The 19,972-nt window shown below is 39.0% G+C and overlaps 1 protein-coding gene and 2 pseudogenes across 1 annotated transcript; all 3 read right to left on the bottom strand.

Moving 5' to 3' along the window:
• Window positions 1-512: 512 nt before the first annotated feature.
• Window positions 513-1,574, bottom strand: LOC138427252 (olfactory receptor 8C8-like; annotated as a pseudogene).
• Window positions 1,575-12,480: 10,906 nt separating this feature from the next.
• Window positions 12,481-13,440, bottom strand: LOC138427290 (olfactory receptor 8B3-like). Its single transcript, XM_069566633.1, has one exon. The coding sequence runs from the start codon at window positions 13,423-13,425 to the stop codon at window positions 12,481-12,483; it is 945 nt and encodes a 314-aa protein (XP_069422734.1). The 5' UTR covers window positions 13,426-13,440.
• A 4,239-nt stretch (window positions 13,441-17,679) lies between these two features.
• LOC138427326 (olfactory receptor 8B3-like) lies at window positions 17,680-18,624 on the bottom strand (annotated as a pseudogene).
• Window positions 18,625-19,972: the final 1,348 nt, after the last annotated feature.

Here is a 19,972-nt window from a genome sequence, read left to right on the forward strand (position 1 = left end):
TATTGGTGTGGATTGAGAAAGGTATATAGAATAGTTTAGCTTATTCATTCTCAAGTACCCTCAAGAATAAAAGAATTATGGTTCAACAAATTATTCAATTTCTTTACCTATGTGGCCCCCAAAATACAGAACAGGAGCTATTACTGAAAGAAAATCCAGAAAAGTTTTGGAAATTTTTACATCTTTACCATGTCCACATTTTTGTCATTACTTCTCTGTGTTAATGGAGTGGTAAGTAATGACAGCACTGATACAGGAAAGGGCTGTATGTAATGAAAGCAAGAAAGAAAAAAATTGGTCAAACAGCATATTACTCTATGGCATACCTTGGATGAGTTGACACACAAGGGAAATCATAGTGTTATCATCAGATGGGTAAGGTTATTGGTCCCTACTCTTCAAATGTTATGGGATCACTTAGGGCTGAGGATGATTTTCCAGTCAAATAGGCCCACAGTGTTACATCATGTGGCAAGAGAAGAATAGCCATCAGACATTAGAGATGAATCCTGTCAAGAAGACATGAGGAAGAACAAAGGAAAATGTGAAAAAAGAATGAGAGGAAGAGGATAAAGTTGAGCAGGAAAAAAAGAAAGACGACAAAGAAAAGGTGGTATAAATGGTTTGGTTCCGTTTGTAATTCTTTTCAGGATTTTCTTCACAGCAATTTTGACATCCTTATTCCTGAGGCTATATGAGAAGGTTCAGCATGGGTACCACATTGGTGGAAAAGAGTGAGAAAAGTTTCCCTCTTCCACAAACCTAGAAGATGATGGTCTGACATTAGTGAGTAGCCCAAATCCATAAAATAGACCAACTGTTGTAATATGGGAAAACAGGTGCTCAAGGCTTTGGATCAACCTTTAGATGATGGTACATGAAGAATATTGAAAAGAATCAAAGTGTAAGAAATGAAAAGAATCAAAGTGTAAGAAATAAAGATAATCAGGTTAGATACTGTTACAACTGTCCCCACAACAGCAGAAACTACAATCTTATTGGCATAAATGCTGCTACAGATGAGCTGGAGGAGCGGGAAGATGTCACATGAAATGGTTGATGATATTGGAATCACAAAAGTTCAGCCTCATCATACACCCTGTGTGGACCATGGCTCCAGGAAATTCCATCACATACAAACCAGATGTCAGCAGAGAACACATCTGAGGGGACACGGCCATTGTGTATAACAAGGGCTTACAGATGGCCACATAGCAATCATAGGCCATGGCTGTCAACACATAGCACTCAGAGCTGACAAAAAAAGCAGAAGAAAAATACCTGAGACATACATTCTGTAAAGGAGATAGCATATTCTCAAAAATAAAGCTCATTAGCATTTTGGGGGTAAAGACAGGTGAGTAACAAAGATAAATAAAAGAGAGATTGAAGACAAAAAAGTACATGGGTTTGTGCAGGTGTGAATTTAGGCAAATTAGATTCATTAAGCACAAATTGTCCACCACAATGATCATGTAGCTCAGCAGAAACAGGAAAAACAGAGGTAGCTGGAGTTTAGGTTGCTCTGTCAATCCCATAAGGATAAACTCAGTCACAGAGGAGGCATTTTCCATATTCATTTACTACACAGTTGTGATCTGTAGGAACAGGGGCAGAAACTCAGATTCACAATGGACCTTCATGGACTTTCCCTATGTTTCCCAAGTGAGAGCTGGATCTCTTGGTTTATAACCACAGGGTTGTCTAAAGACACTCGTCAAAGCATCCAAAATACAAGACTTGTAATGACTCTTCCCGCAGATTCCTCATTTTCTTCTTTTGGTCCTTACTCCTCTTGTTTGTCTCTGTGCTTAAAAAATACCGGTAAACTCCCAGTGTTTCTACACATCATTCCTCAATCTCACCAGGCTCTGTTCAGGATCAGGGCTGAAAAGAACAATAAACAGGTGGTGTTCCTCAGAACCCTCAATTTACACAGTCTGAGGTTTGAAAGGAATGGAGACAAAGGTGATTCAACCCTCACCTTCTTTTTCCTCAATGCCTCACAGACACTGAACCATAGGACTATTTCTACCCTGTGATCCTTAGAAAGTCAAAATTTTTCACAAGGAAGAAAACAGTATCCATCACTGTGGTCATTAGTCTTTGACATACTAAGGGAACAGGCCATAATTTTTATATGAGAATTCTCCCAGAAGGTTTTCTTCACTTGAAAGGACAATATACACCTTCAGTTCAGTTCAGTTCAGTTGCTCCGTCATGTCCAACTCTTTGCAACCACATGGACTGCAGCAACCCAGGCCTCCCTGTCCATCACCAACTCCCAGAGTTTACCCAAACTCATGTCCATTGAGTCGGTGATGCCATCCAACCATCTCATCCTCTGTCGTTACCTTCTCCTCCTGCCCTCAATCTTTCCCAGCATCAGGGTCTTTTCAAATGAGTCAACTCTTTGCATCAGGTGGCCAAAGTATTGGAGTTTCAGTTTTAGCATCAGTCCTTCCAATGAACACCCAGGACTGATCTGCTTTAGGATGGACTGGTTGGATTTCCTTGCAGTCCAAGGGACTCTCAAGAGTCTTCTCCAACACCACAGCTCAAAAGCATCAATTATTTGGCACCCAGCTTTCTTTAGTGTCCAATTCTCACACGCATACATGACTACTGGAAAAACCATAGCCTTGAGTAGATGGACTTTTATTGGCAAAGTAATGTCTCTACTTTTTAATACGCTATCTAGATTAGTCATAACTTTCCTTCCAAGGAGCACGTGTCTTTTAATTTCATGGCTACAGTCACAATCTGCAGTGATTTTGGAGCCCCAAAAAATAAAGTCAGCCACTGTTTTCCCGTCTATTTGCCATGAAGTCATGGGACCAGGTGCCATGATCTTCATTTTCTGAATGTTGAGCTTTAAGCCAACTTTTTCACTCTCCTCTCTCACTTTCATCAGAAGCTCTTTAGTTCTTCTTCACTTTCTGGCATAAAGTTGGTGTCATCTGCATATTTGATGTGATTGATATTTCTCCCAGCAATCTTCATTCCAGCTTGTGCTTCCTCCAGCTCAAAGTTTCTCATGATGTACTCTGCATATAAGTTCAATAAGCATGGTGACAATATACAGCCTTGATGTACTCCTTTTCTTATTTGGAACCAGTCTGTTGTTCTATGTCCAGTTTTAACTGTTGCTTCCTGACCTGCATACAGGTTTCTCAAGAGGCAGGTCAGGTGGTCTGGTATTCCCATCTCTTTCAGAATTTTCCACAGTTTATTGTGATCCACCGAATCAAAGGCTTTGGAATAGTCAATAAAGCAAAAATAGATGTTTTTCTGGAACTCCTGGTTTTTCGAAGATCCGTCGGATGTTGGCCATTTGATCTCTGGTTGCTCTGCCTTTTCTAAATTCAGCTTGAACATCTGGATGTTCACAGTTCACGTATTGCTGAAGCTTGGCTTGGAGAATTTTGAGCATTACTTTACTAGCATGTGAGATGAGTGCAATTGTGTGGTAGTGTGAACATTCTTTGGCATTGCCTTTCTTTGGAAGTGGAATGAAAACTGACCTTTTCCAGTCCTGTGGCCACTGCTGGCATATTGAGTGTAGCAATTTCACAGCATCATCTCTCAGAATTTGAAATAGCTCAACTGGAATTCCATCACCTCCACTAGCTTTGTTCATAGTGATGCTTCCTAAGGCCCACTTGACTTCACATTCCAGGATGTCTGGCTCTAGGTGAGTGATCACACCATCTTAATTATCTGGGTCATGAAGATCTTTTTTGTACAGTTCTTGTGTATTCTTGCCACCTCTTCTTAATATCTTCTGCTTGTGATAGGTCCATACCATTTCTGTCCTTTATTGAGCCCATCTGCATGAAATAGTCCCTTGGTATCTCTAATTTCCTTGAAGAGATCTCTAGTCTTTACCATTCTATTATTTTCCTCCATTTCTTTGCACTGATCACTGAGGAAGGCTTTCTTATCTCTCCTTGCTATTCTTTGGAACTCTTCGTTCAAATGGGTGTGTCTGTCCTTTTCTCCTTTTCTTTTCACTTCTTTTCTTTTCACAGCTTCCTCAGATAGCCATTTTGTTTTTTTGCATTTCTTTGTCTTGGGCATGGTCTTGCTCCCTGTGTCCTTACAATTTCACAAACCTCCATCCATAGTTCATCAGGCACTCTGTCTATAAGATCTAGTCCCTTAAATCTATTTCTCACTTCCACTGTATAATCATAAGGGATTTGATTTAGGTCATACCTAAATGATCTAGTGGTTTTCCCTACTTTCTTTAATAAGTCTAAATTTGGCAATAAGGAGATCATGATCTGAGCCACAGTCAGCTCCTGGTCTTGTTGTTGCTGACTATAGAAAATAATCAATCTGATTTCAGTGTTGACCATCTGGTGATGTCCATGTGTAGAGTCTTTTCTTGTGTTGTTGGAAGAGGGTGTTTCCTATGACAAGTTTGTTCTCTTGACAAAACTCTGTTAGCCTTTGCCCTGCTTCATTCTGTACTCTAAGGCCAAATTTGCCTGTTACTCCAGGTGTTTCTTGACTTCCTACTTTTGCATTCCAGGCCCATATAATGAAAAGGACATCTTTTTTGGGTGTTAGTTCTCAAAGGTCTTGTAGGTCTTCATAGAACCGTTCAACATCAGCTTCTTCAGCATTACTGGTTGGAGCATAGACTTGGATTACTGTGACATTGAATGGTTTTCTTTGGAAATGAACAGAGGTCATTCTGTCATTTTTGAGATTTCATCCAAGTACTGCATTTTGGATTCTTTTGTTGACTATGATGGCTACTCCATTTTTTCTAAGGGATTCCTGCCAGCAGTAGTAGATATAATGGTCATCTGAGATAAATTCACCCATTCTAGTCCATTTTAGTTTGCTGATTCCTAGAATGTTGACATTCACACTTGCCATCTCCTGTTTGACCACTTCCAATTTGCCTTGATTCATGGACCTGACATTCCAGGTTCCTATGCAATATTGCTCTTTACAGCATCAGATCTTGCTTCTATCACCAGTCACATCCACAGCTGGGTGTTGTTTTTTGCTTTGGCTCTGTCCCTTCATTCTTTCTGGAGTTATTTCTCCACTGATCTCCAGTAGCATATTGGGCACCTCCCAACATGGGGGGTTCATCTTTCAGTGTCTTATCTTTTTACCTTTTCATACTGTTCATATCCACCCTAATGAGCTCCAAAACAATTAGTTGACTCAAGTAGAATTCATTTCATACCCTGTAGTTCTGGGAAAATTGATTAGAAACAGAAAATAATTCTCTCCCTCGTGATTTCAAGTTAAATGAGCCCACTGACAGTAGAAATTAATGGGGTTTTTTTCATTCTGTGTTACAGATCTTTTGAGATACAATATACTACTCAGTTTACAATTTTAAAATAAGTATTGTTCTTAATCCCCAAGGCAGAGGAATGTGTGTTCTGATATTTACTTTCTTTATCATCTCTTGGAGTCTATGCCCAGTTCCTAAAACAAAAGAATGGCTGGAGCATTGTCATTTTACCATGTAATGTTGGCTTCCAGGTACAGTATTGCAAATCAATAATAATTATATATTTAATCTCCCTCTTGAGCCTCCCTCTCTCTATCATCCCACCCATCCAGGTTGTCACAGAGTGCCAGTCTGGGCAGTGTTCATATAGTGCTATGTAACAGCTTCTCACCATCTACCCATTTTACACATGATAGGGTATATATGTCAATCCTATTCTCTAAATTAGTCCCAATCTCTCTTTTCCCCTTTTTGTTCATAAGTTTTTTTCTCTACATCAGTGTCTCCATTCCTTCCCTGTAAATAGGTTTATCAGTACTGTTTCTCTAGATTCCATATATGTGTGTGTGTGTGTGTATGTGTGTGTGTGTGTGTGTGTGTGTGTGTTTGTGTTAATCTTGGTAGCTCAGCTGGTAAAGAATCTGCCTGCAATGCAGGAGACCCCTGTTTGATTCCTGGGTCAGGAAGTTCCCCTGGAGAAGGGATATGCTACCCACTCCAGTATTGTTGCCTGGAGAATCCCCATGGACAGAGGATCCTGGTGGACTACAGTCTATGGGGACACAAACAGTTGGACAAGACCGAGCAACTAAGCACAGCACACATACAATATTTGTTTCTCCCTTTCTGACTTACTTCACTCTATATAATTGGCTCTAGGTCCATCCAGCTCACTAGGACTGACTCAAATGTGTTCCTTTTTATGGCTGAGTAATATTTCAGTGTATATATGTACCACAACTTCTTCATCCATATACCTGTCGCAAACAGTTCTGTTGCTTCCGTGTCCTGACTATTGTAAATAGTGCTACAATGAAATTGGGGTATATGTGTCTTTTTCAATTATCGTTTTCCAGTAGTTGGATTGATGAGTCAGTGGTAAAGAACCTGCCTGCCTGCCAACACAGGAGACATAGATGCAGTTTCAATCCCTGAGTCTGAAAGATAACCTGGAGGAGGACATAGCAACCCATTCCAGTGTTCTTGCCTGGTGAATCCCAAGGACAGAGGGACATGGTGGGCTACAGTTCATAGGATCACAGAGAGTCAGACACAACTGAAGTGACTTAGCATGCATGCACCCACCAAGTTGTTTTATTCCATTTTTTAAGAAATCTCTATACTGTTCTCCATAGTGGCTATATCAATTTATGTTCCCACCAACTGTGCAAGGGTTTTTCCTTTTGTCCACATGCTCTCTAGCAATTATTGTTTGTAGATTTTGATAATGGCCATTCTGACTGGTGTGAGGTGATACCTTACTGTAGTTTTGATGTGCATATCTCTAATAATGAGCTATGTTGAGTACTTTTTTCATGGGTTTATCAGCCACCTGTATGTCTTCTTTGGAGGAATGTCTGTTTAGGTCTTCTGCCCACTTTTCAGTTGGGTTGTCTATTTCTCCCAGAGTGAGTTGTATGAGTTGCTTGTGTATTTTGAAGATTAATCTTTTGTCAGTTGTCTTATTTGCAGTATTTTCTCCCATTCTGAGGGTTGTCTTTTCATTTTGTTTATAGTTTTGTTTGCTGTGCAAAAGCTTTTGCATGCTTAGCTGCTCAGTCATGCCTGACTCTTTGTAACCCCATGGACTGTAGCCTGGTCTGGAGCCCTCCAGGCTCCTCTCCATGGACTTTCCAGGCAAGAATACCAGAGTGGGGTGCCATTTCCTGCTCCAGAGATATTCCCGACCCAGGGATTGAACTTGCATCTTCTTCCATGTCTCCTGCATTGTAGGCAGGTTCTTTACCCACTGAGCCATTGGGGGAAGCCCTAGTTTAATCCCATTTTTTAATTTTTATTTTTATTTCCATTACTCTAGGTGGTGGGTCAAAGACGATCTTGCTGTGATTTATGTCACAGTGTTCTGCCTACATTTTCTGAGTTTATAGTTTCTGACCTTACATTTAGGTCTTTAAGTTTATTTTTGTGTATAGTGTTAGGAAGTGTTCTAATTTCATTTTTACATGTAGCTGTCCAGTTTTCCCAGCACCACTTATTGAAGAAACTGTCTTTTCTACACTGTATAGTATATTCTTGACTCTTTTGTCAAAGATAAGGTGCCCATAGGCATGTCAGTTTATCTCTGGGCTTTCTATCTTGATCCATTGGTCTATATTTCTCTTTTTGTGTCAGTACCATACTGTTTTGATTACTCTGGCTTTGTAGTATGTTATGAAGGTAGGAAGGTTGATTCTCCAGTTCTATTTTTCTTTCTTGAGATTACTTTGGCTATTTGAGGTCTTTGGTGTTTCCATAAACTTGTGAATTTTTTTGTTCTAGTTCTGTGAAAATTGTCAATGGTAATTTGATCGGATTGCATTGACTCTATAGACTGCTTTAGATAGTATATTAACTCTCACAATATTGACTCTTCCAATCCAAGAACATGATACATCTCTTCATCTGCTTTGTGTCATCTTTCATCGGTATCTTATAGTTTTCTGCATACAGGTCTTTTGTCTCCTTAGGTAGGTTTATTCTGACATATTTTATTCTTTTAGTTGCGATGGTGAGTGGGATTTTTTCCTTAATTTTTCTTTCTGATTTTTTGTTATTAGTGTATAGGAATACACGGGATTTTTGTGTATTGATTTTGCATCCTGTGACTTTACTAAATTTATTGATTAGCGCTAGTAATTTTCTAATGGTATCTTTAGGGCTTTCTATGTACAGTGTATCATCTGCAAAGAGTAAGAGTTTTACTTCTTCTTTTCCAATGTAGATTTCTTTTATTTCTTTTTCTTCTTTGATTTCCATGGGTGGACTTCAAAAACTTTGTTGAATAACAGTGGTGAAAGTGGCTATTAATTGTAATTGTCTTCTCTTGTTCCTGATCTTAGAAGAAATGTTTTCAGTTTTCTACCACTGATAATAATGTTTGCTGTTTTTTACATATTACTTTTTAAAGAACTTTATGAAGTCATTTTAACATAGAAAAACAAAGGGAAAATCCATTATCCCACCACCACCACCAAAAAAGAAAACAAAAAAAAACCCTCAACATTAAAATAATCATTGCATATGCATTATTAGATATTTCAGATATAAGAGAAGTCTTTGGGAAAGTCCCCAGTTTCAAAAGTTGCTTACTAGTAAGCAAACCCTGCTGGATCTTCCCCATCGGCTCCTTCAGATCCCCACTCCATCCTTCTGCAACTTTCTCTGGACGCCTCCCTGAAGGTTGGCTTTTGTGGGCTACATCAGTGGCTCCCTGGTCACCTGGTGTCTACTTGGGAACTGTCAGGGGAGGCACTAGCTGAGAGGGAAGGGGGTGGGGAAATTACATGCATGGGACTAAGAAATACAAACCACTAGATAAAACAGAGAAGCAACAAGAATATATTGTATAGTAATTATGACTATTAATTGTGATAATTTTTAACAGAGTACAACATATAAAAGTACCAATATATCATGCTGTACACATGAAATTAATATGAATATGTAAATCAACTACGAAAGTGAAAGTGAAGTCGTCCAATCTTGTCCCACTCTTTGCAACCCCATGGACTGTAGCCCACCAGGCTCCTCCATCCATGGGATTCTCCAGGCAAGAGTACTGGAGTGGGTTGCCATTTCCTTCTCCAGGGGATCTTCCCAACCCAGGGATGGAAGCCAGGTCTCCCACATTGTAGGCAGATGCTTTCTGTCTGAGCCACCAGTTTGGGCAATGAAGTGAGGGAAGACAAAATAGTTGCTAAAGGACTATTGTCCGGCTCCTAAGTGTACATCTAAGGGACTGCAGCAAGTTAGGCATATTTCCATGTGCTTACTGGTCATTTACACATACCATTTACACACATGGATGTGTCTTTCAAATGATTGGCAAATATATGAAACTATTTTATCACTGAAATATATTTTAGTTATTAAATCGCCATGTATTTTGGATACAATAAATTTATCAAATCTATGCACTGCAAATAGTTTTCTAGTACATGGTTTGCTTATGAATATTTTTGATAGGTATTCTAATTTTAATGAAGTTTATCTTTTTTCTCTTCTTTGGGATCTCCTGTTTACTAGAATATGTCTAAGAAGTCTAGGCCTAGAGAAAGACATTTTCCTATGTTTTCTTTTAGACACATTTGCACCCCACTCCAGCACTCTTGCCTGGAAAATCCCATGGATGGAGGGGCCTGGTAGGCTGCAGTCCATGGGGTCGCGAAGAGTCCGACACGACTGAACGACTTCCCTTTCACTTTTCACTTTCACGCATTGGAGAAGGAAATGGCAACCCGCTCCAGTGTTCTTGCCTGGAGAATCCCAGGGACGGGGGAGCCTGGTGGGCTGCCGTCTATGGGGTCGCACAGAATCGGACACGACTGAAGTGACTTAGCAGCAGCAAGTTTTGTGTCTATTGTTTTGATCCACTTTAAATTAATTTTTGTGTATGCTGTTAAATAGAGATCGTTTAATAGTTTTCTCATGAAAAGTTAATATTTCCAAGCATCAGGTTCTTAGTTTTTCTTTCTCTCTGGAATTGGCTTATTACTTGGTTAAAAAAAATTAACTGTATAGATGAGGATCTTTTTCTGAATCTTCTATTTTATCTGTTATTCATTCGTCTGTTTTATAACAGGAAACTCAGTCTTTATTTGACCATTACACTAAGCTTTAAAATCAGTAAGTTCTTTGTGTCACTTAAAGTTCTCCAAGAAGCAAAAGCCAAGAAATATTAGATTTGCAAGACATTTATTATTTCCCTGATAGCTCAGCTGGTAAAGAATCTACCTGCAATGCAGGAGATCCTAGTTCAATTCCTAGGTCAGAAAGATCCACTGGAGAAGGGATAGACTACCTACTCCCGTATTCTTGGGCTTCCCTTGTGGCTCAGCTGGTAAAGAATCTGACTGGAATGTGGGAGACCTGGGTTCGATCCCTGGGCTGGGAAGGTCCCCTGGAGAAGGGAGCTGTTATCCATTCCAGCATTCTGACCTGGAGAATTCCAGGGAATGTATAGTTCATGGGGTCGCAAAAAGTCAGACACAACTGACGGACTTTCACTTTCTTTCACTTTCAAGACACTTATTATTTAAAAAAAAAAGTCTATGAAGGCTAAAACAGGGGGCTGAAAATCCATAAGAAAGGCCTTCAGACCTCAATGAAAATCTGACATCTAAGAAAGGAGACAGAGAAGGAAAATCCCAGGCCACAGTGCAGTTCCATAATTCTCATTAATAATGATAGAAAGTCCCTAACTAAGAACTATAACTGTCTATCAGGAGATACATGTATAATATATAATGTATAAAATGGCCAGCTCCTGTGTGACCCACCAAGCTAAACGGTTGGCTGAGGACATCTCAGAGTAAACATGGACTCTGCCTGAACACTATGGTGGATCCAAAGCAGTATAAGCTATAGACAGTGACTGATGCTCCCCACAGCTACTTCTCTTGACTGGGAGGTGAGCAGCATGTCTAGAGCTGTGAAAGCCCACCCTCAAAGAAATGAATGATACCCCAAAGTTCTTTCTGATTTATTTATTTACTAGTATTTGTATTTATTATAGTATTCCCTTAATTATTATTTATAACAATAAAATTTATTATTGTTGTTACTCAAACAAGATAACAATTTAACAAGTATTTCTTATCCTGCAAATACATCTGATATTCTAAATATACAAGCTGAAAAGGCACTGGAGAAATAGGAAACTTATAGAAAACAGCATCTACTTTAAATCTGTTAATTACCTTATCAGTGAGACAAGGTGCTACAATCAAATGTTGAAATCCTAACCCCCCAATGATGATGATATTAGAAGAAAGGACTCTTAGGAGGTACTTAAGTCATGAAGATGGAACCCTCACAATTGAGATTGGTGCATTTTAAATGACATTTCACAGAAATCACTAGCCCATTCCACCAAGTAAGCATATAATGAGAAGGGTGTAGCCCAGAAATGTACCCTCACTCATTTATGCTGGTACCTTGATCCTAGACTTCCAACATTCAGAACTGTGAGAAATAAATTTCTGTTGTTTATAAGACATTGAGTCTGTATTTTGTTACACTAGCCTGAATGCACTGAAACAGGTTTAAATAAGCCCAAGAACCATTAAGAGGAATATAGTTTATTATCATTAGCATATGACTTTTTTCATGATGAATCTCATTAGATGAATAAAACAATGTCTAACATATTTCTCCTAACTTAATGTGCAATATTTTCCTTTAAAGTGATAAATTACAAACTCTGCAGTAAGAACTATATGCTCTTTTTCAAAATATTTTATGTCATTTTATATAATAATGAATGCCAGTTTTATAATAAAGCAGCCAGTCCCCTTACTGGGATCCTAAGGTACATGTGTATTATTCCTTTAATTGTATTCTGTTAATGCCATCTTTGGCAATAAAAGATGGAACTACATATATTCTCTTTAATATTACATGACCTGGGCTGATGGAGGCTCTCAAAAACAGGTGATACTATGGTACAGATTTTGCAACTTGCCAAGGGAATAAGAAAGGACAAAACTAAAAAGTAATTTGGTAAGAAACATAGAACAAAAGGAAAAGATCAGAGAATATGATAACACTTTAAGCTATATACTAGTTTGTATTTAAGATAATTGATTGAATCCTGTTGCCTATACCAACAATATTATCAACAAACATGAGAATGCTTCTGTAGTATTTGGCACTTCTGTGTTTAGATAGGCAAAGTGTAATTTTAAATTTCTATGATTCATACCTCATCACATTTGTACAGAGTAGGAGTAACACAGAAGACAGAAATATAAAAAATTATATTTAAAAAAGTCAGCATATTTGTTCCTTTTATAAACAAGTTACTGTTCAGTAAACTGATATGAGGTACAAGAAATACAGGGGACAAATATGAGAGAAGACCAGCAATGAGGAAGTAATAAGACAAGTCTATTATTCCAAATATAACACAATCTGTAACAACAACAGTGATAAACAAAGAATCTTCTTGAAAAACAACAATAAAAACTTGAGTTGCTTTAAAATATTGCCACTTCAAATTAGAACATGGTTCTCCTCTGGGTTCTAAACAGGGATTTCCTCACTGTCAGTTTGATATCCTTGTTCCTCAAACTGTAAATCAAAGGATTGAGCATGGGCACCACATTAGTATAAAAAACAGAAGAAATTTTTCCCAGGTCCATAGATTCAGGAGAAGAATATTTAAGGTACATGAATGCCGCAGAACCAAAAAATAGAGAAAGAGCAATCATGTGGGAGCTACAGGTACTGAAGGCTTTCGATCTTCCTTGAGAAGATTTGATATGAAGAATGTTAGTGAGGATGAAGATGTAAGAAATCAGGATGGTGAAACTGGGTACTGTGATGTTAATACCCACGACAATGAGAACTACCACCTCATTGGCATAGGTGCTGGTACAAGAGAGTTGGAGGAGTGGGAGGATGTCACACAAGTAATGGTTGATGACATTCACATTGCAGAAGGTTAGTCTAAGCATGCACCCTGTGTGGGCAGATGCTCCAGCAAACCCCATCACATATGCAGCCAAAGAGAGCACCAAACAGACCTGATGGGACATGGAGACCTTATACAGCAAGGGATTACAGATGGCCACATAGCGATCATAGGCCATTGAGGTCAACATGTAGCACTCAGAGATGACAAAAAAGAGAAAGAAAAACAGCTGAGTCATGCACCCCACATACGAGATGGTATTCTCCCTGAATACAAAGTTCATCAGCATCTTGGGGGTGGAAACAGAAGAGTAACAGAGATCAATGAAGGACAGGTTGAAGAGGAAATAGTACATGGGGGTGTGGAGGTGAGAATTTAGACCAATAAGAATGATCAAGCCCAGGTTGCCCACCATGGTGACAACAAAGATCATTAGAAACAGGTGAAAGAGGGGTTGCTGGAGCTCTGGACAGTCTGTTAATCCAGCAAGAATAAATTCAGTCACTAAAGAGTCATTTCTAGCCAGCATCCTATTCTCAACTTCAGAAATCTGTGAGAACAGAAGAAAATTTTATTAGCAGGGAACACAGCTCTGTCCTTACAAAATCACTTTTATATGAGTTTTACTTATGAGACAGCGTCTCAGACTGGCAGAAATCATGTAAGTCCTCCTCTGCTTCATAGTGTCTGGAGGCACACGCATCTCACCATTTAAATCACTCTTTTTTATTAAATTTATTTATTTTTAATTAAAGGATAATTATTTTACAAAATTGCATTGTTATCTACCAAACATCAACATGAATCAGCCATAGGTTTACCCATGTCCCCTCCTATGTCTTTTCCTTTCATGAGTTGTATGGGACAAATCATGGCTCTAACTTTACTTTTACTAAAAGATAGAGTGATGGGGTGGCTGAGGAACAAATCTACCTGTTGATGAGTTTCAGTGATGGGACTGTATCCCTATCTCTCTAACCTACTCATCTCACCAGTCACTTTTTCTTTCCTACTCAAGTTTCCATCACTCTATTAGATATCTCAGTTTCCCTATGATGACCTTCAAGAAAGAGAGAATTCCTATAGAGCAGAAGGCCACACCAATATTCTGCCTCCTGGAAGAAAGTCATTAACAGTCTATAGGATTTACAGACACTTTACTACAAGATATTACAAAGTCAATAATTGGTAACAGGTATTGAGGAGAACCTTGATGGCCTAAACTTTATACTTAACCATATACTCCATTGTTTCTACACATTCTCCTGCTCTATTCCATCCTAGAAGAACAGAGGATGAATAAAAGAAGGTGGATGTACTTTACCATGTTTTGTAGGATGGCATGAAAGAGAAATAAATTAATTTGGGTGCTGATTAAATTAGCTGTTAAGTTAGTGAAAACAAACCAAGCTGTATTCTTATTATGACATATAAAATTGTATAATACATATATTTCAACAAAAAAAATTTTAGGAGAAAAATATTTTCTTCCTCTGATATTGCTATGCTCTGGATTTGTCCCTTGGAACTGTTATAGTTCCCCTGTTCCAGAATGAGGACAAGGCCAACACAGACAATATGCTCAGAATACAAGCAGTCAAGTCAGAGATCCAGACCTTGGAGTTTCTTGTTATTTAATATAAATACTTTTCCTCATTTTTTAGCCACGAGAGAAAAATAAACCTTGTTAACTCACATTCCTTCTATTAAGGGAACTCAGTGCTGAGGGAGCTTTATATGTGTTTCACCGCCACCCTTCTGGAAGAGCTGCTTTGGAGATATCAACGCTGAGCAAATGCAGTCACAGAATCTTCTCCCTGTGTTGGCAAAAGAGTCAGAGCACTGATATGACAGTCTGAATTACAGGAGTTAGTCTAAGGTTCAGGTTAAAGTTGTAGCTATAAATCTATTAGGAGACTATAAAGGGAAACCACAAACTAGGCAGCTACACCACCATGTTATAGAGCACATGGCATTTGCTTAAGGCTTGTAATTTTTTTATACCTGATTAGAAATCCAGGGGTAAGTCTCCCCTAAGATGTTTCCATTGTGATACACTCTGCAGGCAAGAAATTGGTGTCTATTTTTACACCTTAATCATGACAGTAAATGTTAGTTTTCCTTCAGGGAACATACATCCCCTAGGACATAGAAAAAGATACTCTCTGTGCTTCATAAAAATGAAAATAATTAATGTCACTGAAAATTTCATTAACTGTCATTTCAGGTAACATATTAATTTTTGTAAAAATTTATAAACACTTCAGTAAAGGTTACTTGCTTTGTAAAATAGATCATCTTTAAACATTTATGAACATTTTATAGACATATAGTAAAAGGATATTTTTATTGCTTTTAGACATTATTGTTTCAGTAAAATGCTATTAGGTATAATTCTAATCCAACATTCCATGAAAATTTACTTTGGGCTGTTCTGACTCAGTATGTCTTTGCTTTTAATAAATTAAGTCTATAAGAAAATCAGGAGCTTCCCTGGTAGATCAGCTGGTAAATAATCTGCCTGGAATCCAAAAGACCCTGGCTCAATTTCTGGATCAGAAAGATCCCCTGGAGAAGAGATAGGCTACCCACTCCAGTATTCTTGGGCTTACTTGGTGGCTCAGACAGTAAAGAATCCACCTGCAATGTGGGAGACCTGGGTTCAATCTCTGAGTTGGGAAGATCTCCTGGAGGAGGTCATGGCAACCCACTCCAATACTCTTGCTTGGAGAATCCCCATGGACAGAGCAGCCTGGAGGGCTAAAGTCCATGGAGTTGCAAAGAATCGGACATGACTGAGTGACTAAGCATAGAGCACATAAGAAAATCACTGTTCAAAGACTTTTTTTTTTTTGTCTCCTTCTTTTTTTTAAATATAAATTTATTTCAATTGGAGGTTAATTACTTTACAATATTGTATTGGTTTTGCCGTACATCAACATGAATCCACCATCAAGAAAATATGACTTTAGAATTCCTAGATATGTATTAAGGAGAAGGCAATGGCACCCGACTCCAGTACTCTTGCCTGGAAAATTCCATGGATGGAGGAGCCTGGTGGGCTGCAGTCCATGGGGTCGTGAAGAGTCGGACACAACTGAGCGACTTCACTTTCACTTTTCACTTTCATGCATTGGAGAAGGAAATGGCAATCCACTCCAGTGTTCTTGCCTGGAGGATCCCAGGGACAGGGGAGCCTGATGGGCTGCCATCTATGGGGTCACACAGAGTCAGACACGACTGAAGCGACTTAGCAGCAGCAGCAGATAATGTATTAACTTCTCTTTGTGCTTCTGAGATTGCAGCTAACATTTATTTTGAAATAAGTATAGATTCACAGGGTGTTGCTAAAATAATGTAGAGTCCCTTGAACTCCATTTAGCTTCCTTCATGATGACATTTTTCACAATTGCTGTGTAACAGTAAAACCAGAAAATGGACACTGGTTTAGTAATGGTAACAAGACTTCAGGACTACAGACAGTGAGATTTTAGCAGTTTTATATGCACTGAGTGTTTACATTGTGTGTGTGTACATGTGTGTAGATCTATGCAATTTGATCCTTTGTATATATTCATGTAGCAACACCATGACTGGATACAGAACTGTTTCACTACCTTTAGAAATTTTTATACAACTCTTTTATAGCCACACCCATCCCCTTCCACCTTCATCTCTGTTTTCTCCATCTCCATTTCTTTCATCTCCACCTCAATAGTCAAGTCGTTTGGCAGATAATAAATGAAATCAAACAATATGCAATCTCTGAGACTGGCTTTTTTCACTAGTTATGATGCCTTTAATGTTCATCCCATTTGTTGCATGTATCAATAGCCATTTCCTTTACTGTTGAGTAGCATTCCATTTTTTACAAGTTAAGTTTATTCCACCTTCAGTAGTAATTTAAATATTACTCTATTCTTGTATTTATACAAAGGTAAATCTGTTTTATTTATAAAAAATGTTTCAGGGGCAGAGGCTAGAAATCACAGATGAAGCTGGTTCTTCTCTGAATCCTCTTTAAGCCAATCTGAGTTAAGGCTCTCATTCTTCCTTCTCTAAGAATAAAGACTGAGACATCCAGATTTTTAGCAGGTATTTAATAACCGGTCAAAGACAAGGGGAAAGCAAGGGCTGCCCTTCCACTACACTTTATGAGAGTGTACAGCATCATTACCAGTCATAAGCAAATTAGTCAGGAAAAGGCATTTGGTTATAACAAAATTTCTATTATCTAAATTTATTATCATTCATTCAATCCCAGTACACATGTGATAGAATTGCAAGTCAATACCAGTGTGAGAATCACATTTACCATCTGGAGTACAGTGCTTGTGTACAGTTTTCTTTTCCCCCTTTTCTCCTTCCGGTGTACAGTCAAATAAGTAGGAGACACCATCAAAGAAAGAATTCACAGATACACAAAAGGGAAAGTCTACCATGAATCCTATGATGCTAGATTAGAGTCAGAGATAGCATGTCTCTATTAAATATATATCAAGATTCATTGTTATTCAGTCCCTAAGTCATATCTGACTCTTTGAAACCCCAAAGACTTGCAGCACACCATAGGAGCCACAGTTTTAGGGGACTGCCACACTTTCTTAGATTTTACCTTCAAAACACAATGAAGATTTGAGAAAGAACCACCTTAGCACTCACAGGGGAGGGAAAGAGTAATATTTGAAACAATTACTAGTAACAAATAGTACTAATTATTGGTAACAAATACTATTAATTATTAGTAAAAAACAGTAATAACAAATAGTACAAAAAATTCCACTTAGAACACCCCTTTCCTCAAAGTCTTACTCAGTGCAACTTGGACATCTTTGTTCCTCAAACTGTAGATGAAAGGATTCACCATTGGCCCCACAATGGTGTAAAAGACTGTGGACACTTTATCTTCATCCAGAGACCCAGCAGGAAAAGGCTTGAGATACATGAATGCAGATGATCCAAAGAAAAGAGAAACCACGATTATATGGGAGCTGCAGGTACTGAAGGCTTTGGACCTACCCTCTGCAGAACGGATGTGGAGGATGTTGGAGAGAATCAAGGTGTAAGACACAGAGATGGTGACACTGGGCACTATGACATTGACACCCACCACAATGAAAACCACCAGCTCATTGATGGAGGTGCTTGTGCAGGAGAGCTGGAGGAGAGGAGGAATGTCACACATGTAGTGATTGACGATGTTTCCATCACAGAAGGAGAGTCTCAGCATGCACCCAGTGTGGGCCATGGCACCCACAAGCCCCATCGCATATACACCCACCGTCAGCATGAGGCAGACCTGATGGGACATGGAGACCTTGTACAGCAGGGGCTTACAGATGGCCACGTATCGGTCATAGGCCATTGACGTCAAAATACAGCACTCATCAATAACAAAGAAGGAGAAGAAGCAGAGCTGAGTCATGCACTCTGAATAAGGGATGATGTTCTGGCTTACAAAACTCATCAGCATTTTAGGAGTAATGACAGAGGAGTGGCAGAGATCAATGAAGGAAAGGTTGAAGAGAAAGTAGTACATGGGAGTGTGCAGGTGAGGGTTCAGACCAATAAGAATAATCAAGCCAACATTCCCCGCCACAGTGACCACATAAATTGCTAAGAAAATGAAGAAGAGAGGCAGCTGGAGTTCTGGCTGCTGTGTTAAACCCAGCAGGATAAACTCAGTCACTGAAGATTCGTTCCCTGGGGCCATTCTTCCCTAGGACATACCTGTGGGAACAGGACAGAGGGTAACATTAAAATGAGTACCCCGCTCTCTCCACCCAATCCCACTCTAATAAGGCTGAGACCCAGAATGCGAGAAGAAACCGCAGCCCACCTCTCTGTGCCTTTGTTTTCTCTTCTGTATAAACGCTGAAGGAATTTTTAAAGATGTGTATCAAAAACACTAATGGGCAAGTTCCACAGGGAAGAGATTCAGTGACCCTGAACCTCATGACAACAGCATCTCTGCTCCACTTCTGCCCTGACAGTTTACCAGGCCCACCCAATGATCAGTGGTCATCTCAGCAGAGAGAAGGCATGTCATTTCAGGGAGTCCCAGGCTTCCACAGATGAGGTTTGGAAGACGAGTAACAGGACAGATAAAATTCAACACTCACCTCATGAGGACCTCAATCCTGCTGGATTAATTGAGCTCAGAGAAACAAAGTCACTGTCATCCTTCCCAAATGTCAGATAGAGGACTTCTACAAGCTCTCTGAAAGGTCCTAATGTCTCTCCTTGCTAAATTCAGCACAGAATCAGATCAAAACGCAGACTTGGGTCAGTTTTGGAAGCTTCCAAATGACAAAATCAAGGTCAGCTCACCTTATTAACTCTTCTCCATCATTTGCACGGAAGGGCAAGTGGCTCTGATGAATTTTGAGGAAGAACAACCTAAAACAGAGTTTTCTGTTGTTTTGTTTTCAGTGAGTTTCATACTAATGAAGCCAGAGCACAGACCTCAGTAGCTCTGGCTCTGAGATGCCACGAGTTACAGGTCATGATTTCTGATGGTGGCTCTGCAGAGTGTTCTCTCCAGACTAGGAGGTGTAAATAGCATCTGCTGGTGCCCAGGGAGCCACCTGCTAATATGACCCACGGGTTTTTATGAATTGGGAAATCCTAGGAACCTGATTAAAAGAACTATGTTTTCTTAGTGTTTTCCCCAGAGGTCAGACTTTGAGGCAAAAAGAAATTACTTACTTCGTATATTCAGCCTAGTTCATGATAACAACACTGACTTATTGGAAGTATACCATTTTACAGACCTTTTAGTTTCTTATAAAATAGGACATATACCCAAATAGAAAAGCAGAATCTCCCCTGCATCCATGTGGTTTCTTTCTAGCATCTATCACTATATGAAATACTATACATTTATTTGTTCCTTGCATGTTCTCACCACACATAAACACACATTTATGTACTCACAAACATTTTAATCTAAGCTATATTTTTTTCTATTTTCTTCAGTTATTTCTGCAGCACCTCAGAGCAATACTTGGCACATAATAGGCACCCAATAAATATTTGTATAATAAAAGAATAAAGGAATGAGTATCCCTTTCCCA

This window comes from Ovis canadensis, chromosome 21 (assembly GCF_042477335.2).
Source record: "Ovis canadensis isolate MfBH-ARS-UI-01 breed Bighorn chromosome 21, ARS-UI_OviCan_v2, whole genome shotgun sequence".
Lineage (NCBI taxonomy): Eukaryota > Metazoa > Chordata > Mammalia > Artiodactyla > Bovidae > Ovis > Ovis canadensis.

Coding starts and splice junctions, on each gene's coding strand:
- LOC138427290 (XM_069566633.1), bottom strand. CDS start 13,425: ATGCTGGCTAGAAATGACTCTTTAGTGACTGAATTTATTCTTGCTGGA.